The following is a 7,722-nucleotide window of genomic DNA, read 5'->3' as shown; positions in this document are numbered from 1 at the left end:
ACTATCGAGTGTAATATGAACTTGTAGTCTGTTAGATTTTAAGCTTGACTATAGTGCCTCTAGATATAAGTAATTTAGAAATTAAAACAATCTAGTTGAACTTACAAAATAAACTTTTATTTACCAGATTCGCGTATTATCTTGTCATTTCCTTCAGTATACCTCTTCCTTGAAATAGATTTACTCTTCTTCACACCTCGATGTTTTTAATTTTAAAATAATATATAAATTTAGTAATAGTAATGATTTGAATATTTGTAATCGACTGTATTTAAATTTTTTTAACTCAAAAAGGTATATCCAAGATATTTTAAGTATATTTTTTTAAAACAAAATTGCGTGTTTGAACTATTATTGCAGATTATTCTTTTTAAATGTTTATTATTTATAATCCTTTCGATAATCATTGTCAGAATGCATTTGACATTAAGTCTTTCAAGTTTATAAAAAGAAAAAAAAATATAATAATTTAAATGTTTGTGTGTATAAGCGAGGTTTTTTTATGCAATTTATAATTACTTTTTTAAATTTCTGCAATTTACAAGTGTGAATAATTTAACAAAAAAAATCTCAAATTTTTTTCGCGAAACATGTGTCTCATATTTTTATCTAGAATACGTAGAATGTCAGTAATTAAAAAAAAATAAAAATTATGATGTTTCAAAGGTGCCTGATTTGATGTGGAATACCTTTATATATATATATATATAAGGTATTCCATATATATATATACCATATATATATAAGGAATCATATTAATTTCAGCTAAATAAAACACATTAGTATTTTCTTTAAACAACTTTAATACATATTGTAACGTCAAACATTTTATTTGTATGAATTTATTACCTTAAAGCACTGAAACAAAAAATATGTTTCCGCTTGCATATATATACGTGTGTTTGTATATGTATATAGTATAATTTAACTAGACATAATAAATAAATCTACATAAATACAAATATTTTTAAATGCAATTTAAAATAAAATGATACTGTAATATACATATATATACATATATATAATTTATGTTGTGTATTTATGTGTATATATACATAGTTATATATATATAATAACTAATTATTAATTGTTAATTTGTTTTTGCTGATGCTGCATTGTTAATTTTGCTATTTCTTTACCTAACGTATCAATATTTTCCTGAAAAATGACATTATATTAAACAACGATAAAGTGTGTCTCAATAACGTTGTCTCTACTGAAATTAATTAAAAGTCTACTACTAAGCAATTTTATAATAAAAGTCATTTTTTGGAGCAAAAATAATTTTCTTTGTTTTAATAGAGTCAAAATATATATTATAATATATAAGACTAAATTCTAAAAGATATAAAATGCCTCTAAAAAATTTTCAACTTACTAGATGAAAATACATGATACATATGAAACTTTAATACAAAATGTAGATAGAATACTCCAAAAATGTTTTAACATACAATGAGTCATTTAATATTATATATATATATATCACATTTTTAAATTTTATTTTATATTTATAATTTTTGATATATTTACCTTTAAAGTGATATTTTTCAGTAATGCGTCTTCATAAAGAGCTTGTAACTTTTGGTTTATTTCTAAGGAAAGTTCTAGAGTCATATTCTCATCTGAAACTCGATGATTGTAAACAGATGCCATTATACCTCCACGTCGTATCAATTCTGCCTGCAAGTATATTATACACTTGTTTAGAATATGTATAAAGTTAAATATTATATATAAATAAATAAATTAACAATTTTGATTGACACTTCTTAACATTATTTAGCAAAACTGTTTTCTAACACTTACGATATCTTTTCGGCTTTTGATATGCTTGGATACAAAAAAACAAAAATATCTATTATTATAAAGATTTAGATTTAGTAAATACAACGATTTTTTTAACAGACTAGTTTTTTACCATATCTACTCTCTACATATATAAATACGATAAAATGTAATTAACTAAAAAAAATATTTTATGTGTATACAAACCTTGTATCTATCACTTTTGTTACATGTCAACGCTCCAAAATTTTGATTTAAAATATAATTTTGTATTATTTTTTCTTTCTTTTGTATATCTTCGAGTAATGTCTGCGTATGTTCTTTGAAAAAATCTAACTTTTCAGCTCTTTTTACATTTATATCTTGCAACTTGATGATGCGATCCATTAATACTTGTTTATTAAGTTCTATCGAATTAATATGGTCACTATTAACGTTGTTGTCTGATAAGGCACCGTTTGATGTATCACCTAAAGGAAAAAATACACTTTCGACGTCATAATCCAATATAAATTTATAACAACTCATTAATATGAATGAGATCACTATCAATATCAAACCTGCTAAGGAAGTGTTAGATCCAGTTCTGGATGCAATATCTAATGAATTGCTGGGAGACGTAGTTTCAAACATTTCTAATTTTTTATGACACTGTTGCAATTCCCGTGTCAATTCTTTTATGGAAGTTTGATGCTTTCTCTTTAATAACGTGTTTTCACCCTGACTATCCTCCAACTTCTGGGCAAAGTTTTGCGCGAGTTTAGTTTGTTCGGCAACATGCTTAGCCAGAATCTCACACTCTTCTCTCCGCTTTTTCCGTTCTTGTATCAAATCTTCTTCCAAAGTTTTGACTCTGCTAGTCAATTCGTTAATACGTTCACGTAGCGGACCTTGTTCGGATTCAAGATGATTTGCCTTCGTTTGAATCGCGATAAACTCGGATTGAAGACGTACATTTGTGTCTGTCAGTTTTTGTGTAAAATCTAACATATCTGCTTCTTTCTGGCGACATGCCTCCATGTCAAATTGCAATTCCTCGTTAGCCGATTGTAATTGCAACAATTTTGCTTCAATCGACACTATACACTCTTCTTTACTATAAAAACGAATATTTTATAAAATAATTATTAAATAGCACTAAAATTTCATTTAACACATATCATAAATTTTTCAAAGTTATAAAAAAAAATACTTATAATAGTTTAAAAAATTTTTAATTTAATAATTTAAAAGTTCAAAAATTTGTAGATAAAAGATGACTTGAAATTGTATTGTTAATGCAATTATTATCATATTTTTGTATAGGATAAGCAAAATAAGTATGTTATATATTTGTTTGATATTATATATATTTGTAAAATATTTAAAAAAATATATAAAATATATAAATTATTGAGACCATAAATATACTTACTGTTGCAATTGCAGTTTTAATGTTTCTAACTGGGAGACTTTGTCTAATAATTCAGTAATTTGTTGCTGACGCTGATCCGCGACAATTCTTAAATCACTCAAATCATTTTCATTATTTAATCGAATTTTCTCAGACTCTTGTATTTTTATGCTGAGATTCTTATTTTCTTCAATTAAGTTTTGTTGCTTAGATTTCAGTGTTTCTAATTCCTTTTGTAACTGAAGTCTTAGTGTTTCTTTATCTTCCGTAACATGTCTTTCCAAAATCAAACGCGCCTGATGCTCTTTCAACTGTTGGTCTAATGTTACAGCTTTATTCTCTTCAGATTGTTGAAATTTACGAAATGATTCCTGCGTTTCACGACGTATTTGCTCGCATTCTTCTTTCATATCATTTATTTTCATCTGCAACATACATCTAATAAATAATATTGATATTTTATTAGAATTTAGAATTTTATTTATCTAATTTCTTATTCAGAAATCTAATTATTAATATAAATAATATTGATATCCCATTAAAATTTCTTTAACGATAATTAGCAATCGCAAATTGAAGCTATTACTAAGATCGACATAATGATTTATTGTATATCGTAATGAAATTGGATAATTTTTATGAAATTTTATTTCATGTTAAGAATATAGTCGTAAACAATTAATAATTTCCATAGCAATAAAAAATAATAAAAAATTTTTTTCTTTTTTATATTTCTATCTGTGACTGAAACAAAAATCTAACGATATTCATATACCTAATCCAAAATACAATATTTGAACTACTATTTCGTATGACTTAAATTACGTGAAAAACAAAATTGTATTTTACTTTACCAAAGCTTTATCCAATTTTTGTTGAGTATCTTTTTGTGACTCCATTTCAGTTTTAAGTTTAGTTTGCGTCCATTTTAGTTTAATCTCTTTCAGTTTAACGTCCTCTTTTAAATTCTCTATTTCCTTTTGAAAATCAGTTACTTCACGACATTTTCCATCCAAAATATTGCATATTCTTGCGCGTTCACCCTGCGTTTGGCGCAACTTGTTTTGCAATAATTCCTGATCTTTTAGAACTTCCTTGACTTTACGTTCCGTAGAATCCTTCACTCTGTTGCATACGTCACAAGTTAAACTTCAAAATATAATTTAATATGTATAAATAATTTATCATAAATAATAATCAGCTGATCAGTTACTTTTAATAGCTTGACTCCCCACTCCCGGTTTTCGCGCTTTAAATCTTTACAGACATGACAATATAATAAAGGTGCAAACAGAGACTTAAAAAGTCTGTCTTTTCTCTTTTTACTAGTTTAAAATATACATAACGTTTTAAAATTATTTTTATCTCAATATTTGAAATTTTAAAACTATTGTTGATCATGCTTAAAAAGTGTCAGAAATAAATCCTAAATTGATCTTCCTATAATTACCTTTGCGTATCAATCAATTGTTTCTCGCTGGTTACATATCTCATAACCATATTTTCCTTCTCCTTATTAACCGCAGCACATTCCTTCTTCAAAGCTTCTTGCGTTTCTAACGATGTGTTCAAGTCAACTGTTAATCGATTTACAGTTTTTTGCAAGTTTTCTACTTGTAAGATAAGTGCTTCTGTAGTAAGTGTATTTGTTTCGGTTTCTTGAAACGAGTTATTCGATTGATTTAACTTCTTTAAATACTTCATTCTATCCAGTAGTTTTGAGTGCTTAATTTTTAAACTGGTATAATCCTCCCATAAGGCAAGATACGACGGATGTTCTAATGAATCGTGTTTTAAAATTATTGAATCTAAAATACTGACATCAGACGAGTCTTCCTTACATGCGTCATCGTACAACTCATCCGCCTGTAGAAAACTTTTATTCTCATCCGTTTCTCTCAACACATTGCGTTTTACTTGTTCATCCATTACATCACAATCTAATCCATCGTCATTGTTTTTAAATACATTAAACATTTTCTCGTTTGATATTACTTCATTCTCAATATTGTTATTATATAACAGCTGTTCTCTAGAAGCGTCGTATATTTTATTTTCTTTCGTGCATAGAGATGAATCTGCCTCTTTTTCATTATTTACAATATCCAAATTATTTTCGCTTTTATAATTTTGTTTTAGTATACAACTCATATCATTCTGATTTGTTGCTGAATCTACATCTAATGTAGAAGTTACGTCAATCGAAGAAGATACGTTGCTGGTATAAAATCTCGCGGAATCACTTTCAATAGATTTCGATATGTGATTGTATTTCATCGCCAAGTGCTGTGGTAATAAAGCTTTTTCCATGATGTTCGTCGATTTTTCCGTGATAAAGTTTAAAAAATTACGGCTTTTATTTAAAAGCTGAACGTTCGATTGCATTATATTTATTGGATTCGTTAGAAGAGACATTTTTACGAGTTTACTGTCATCGACCAATGTCGGTCGAGAAATTGAACCTCGCGCGTTAATACTTGGTGTCGCGATTAAATTTGATTCATTTTTCTTGCATACGTCTACCTCGACTTGATTTCGCTTTATTATAGTCTTGTTGTCATTTAATTGTAATCGCGAATCTATCGTTTCTTCACCAGATTGTTTTATTTCGGATACATCGTTTTTTGAAATCTCTTCTTTAAGATAATCTTTCTCGTGTTCCTCTTCTGTTGGATGATTTTGACATGCTTTAGTACTCTTTTCGTTTATAGAACATTGTGAATCAGATAAAGGATTTTTCATCTCGCTTAATCGATTAAATAATGTCTCTTCTTCATCAGTGCAAGCTTTTGCTATGTTTTCCTGTGTATGTATATCCTTTTGAAATATGTTAGTTTTATTTTTGACTAAATATGAATCCAAAGACGATATCGTGGGTAATGAAGCACTTGTACAATGAGAAAGTGAATTGCGAAGAGATTCATTATCATATGAAAGGCGACTCTCACTGCTAGACAATTGGCAAGTTTGAAGTTTTGTATTAGAAATGTCATTGATAGATTTATCCTCTTCAAAAGTGATGGATAAATTAATGTTGTCAACTGGACAATTGAATTTTATTTCTCCATCATTTTTTCTTAACAACACTGAGTCGCTTTTATTTTCAAACATGTTGCTTCCACAGTGATCACGGCCTTGCAAAACGTCATTCTGTATTGTCATTCCTGATGCAAAAATACATTATCATTTTTTTCAGAAATTAATAAGCTTAAGAAAGAGAGAGACAGAGAGATATGAAATAATTTAGTAAACTCAACAGTAAGGAGAGTGTACTATCCATAGCTTAATTTATCACTATTATAAATTAGCACAAATTTATATATAAATAAGCATTATTATTATATAATGTAATCAACAGAAAATTCCAACTTTTAAATTATTATACGAATAATTTTATTTACAAAATCATTAATATTATTAAGATATCAATCTCATTTTCAATATTATCCTTTTAAGCAGAGCTGCATGTGTGTATATATATATATATATATATATACTCATGTGAGCATATATACTCATTCTTTGTTTATATCTCTTTCCTATATATATATATATATATATGTTTTATGTTCAATTATGATAATCTAAATATTTTAGTAACGAAGAAAATAACAGTATATATCTTTTAACATTCTATATAAGCTAATAGGCTCAATACACTGCAATAAGGAATTGCTTGACTCACACAAATACATTCGCTATCTCTCTTTCTGTTGTATCATATATCATTTTTTGTCCTTATCTCTCTATATTATACATGTATTTTACAATCAATTATGATAATATAAATGCTTTTAAAGACTTAAGTTAAAAAACATAATAGAATATATCTTTTAACATCCTATACAAGATAATATACTTAATATATCGCAATAGGAAATAATTTAACTTGCATAAATACTTTTGTTTGATTTAACAATAACACTGAAAATAATATTAAAGACTAAAGAATTATGGAAACAGCGCTGCTTAAACGTTTTAGCTGAAAAATTACATTCTATCACCGTTGACTTTTTTTTATCTGAAATAAACGACTTGCTTTGAATACAGCTGTGTGTAACTTGACCTGACATATGCACGCCAAACGGAATGTCACATATTCCTGGGCTTGGTTTCATGGTTTGTACCTTGGAGCGGACGAACATTGTGCCTCGTGAGCGAATTGACTTCGTCGTATTCCACGGTAAAATCCGTTTCGTCCTCAAAAGATTCTAAATTCTCGCCCATGCCGCGATCGAAGCTTGCCTGGTTGAACCTAATCTCACGACTTTGCCGTGTCCGCGAGCGCGGGCCTAACGAGTGCCGGCATTACGGGACAGGCAATGAGACGCATTCGAGATTCTCTACAAAATTAGAAAAAGTATACATACGCACGAGGAATTGCCTGTCAACCTCGGCTACACAACTATCAAGTTACCAACGAACTATCACGCATAATTGTCAATAACTGTCTGACTGTCAATTCCAGTCCCCAGGTGGCGAGTTCGACGCGTGCGCCGCCGTGAAGCTCATCAAGATCAAGAACTGCCACGTGACTAGGG

The 7,722-nt window shown here is 28.4% G+C and overlaps 2 protein-coding genes across 3 annotated transcripts; both read right to left on the bottom strand.

Annotated features, from left to right (window-relative positions):
- Nucleotides 1-1,041: 1,041 nt before the first annotated feature.
- Golgin104 (coiled-coil domain-containing protein 186) lies at nucleotides 1,042-6,182 on the bottom strand. Of its 2 annotated transcripts, XM_018546966.1 has the most exons (8): nucleotides 4,632-6,182; nucleotides 4,036-4,306; nucleotides 3,203-3,606; nucleotides 2,349-2,884; nucleotides 1,996-2,258; nucleotides 1,810-1,833; nucleotides 1,534-1,683; nucleotides 1,042-1,158 (listed from the first exon to the last, which is right to left on the bottom strand). In XM_018546966.1, the coding sequence occupies exons 1-8, from the start codon at nucleotides 5,921-5,923 to the stop codon at nucleotides 1,084-1,086; spliced, it is 3,015 nt and encodes a 1,004-aa protein (XP_018402468.1). In that variant the 5' UTR covers nucleotides 5,924-6,182; the 3' UTR covers nucleotides 1,042-1,083. The 2 variants fall into 2 exon arrangements, with proteins under 2 accessions (XP_018402468.1, XP_018402469.1); XM_018546967.1 differs by lacking the exon at nucleotides 1,810-1,833.
- Nucleotides 5,958-7,682, bottom strand: LOC108779499 (uncharacterized). The gene is made up of 3 exons (XM_018546921.1): nucleotides 7,309-7,682; nucleotides 6,130-6,345; nucleotides 5,958-5,983 (listed from the first exon to the last, which is right to left on the bottom strand). Exons 1-3 carry the CDS (start codon nucleotides 7,406-7,408, stop codon nucleotides 5,958-5,960), a joined length of 342 nt encoding a protein of 113 aa, XP_018402423.1. The 5' UTR covers nucleotides 7,409-7,682.
- Between the last annotated feature and the right edge of the window lie 40 nt (nucleotides 7,683-7,722).

This window comes from Cyphomyrmex costatus, unplaced genomic scaffold (assembly GCF_001594065.2).
Source record: "Cyphomyrmex costatus isolate MS0001 unplaced genomic scaffold, Ccosl1.0 scaffold60, whole genome shotgun sequence".
In the NCBI taxonomy this organism is placed as follows: domain Eukaryota; kingdom Metazoa; phylum Arthropoda; class Insecta; order Hymenoptera; family Formicidae; genus Cyphomyrmex; species Cyphomyrmex costatus.
Note: the sequence above shows the minus strand (reverse complement) of the source record. Positions and strands in the feature narration are given on the sequence as shown.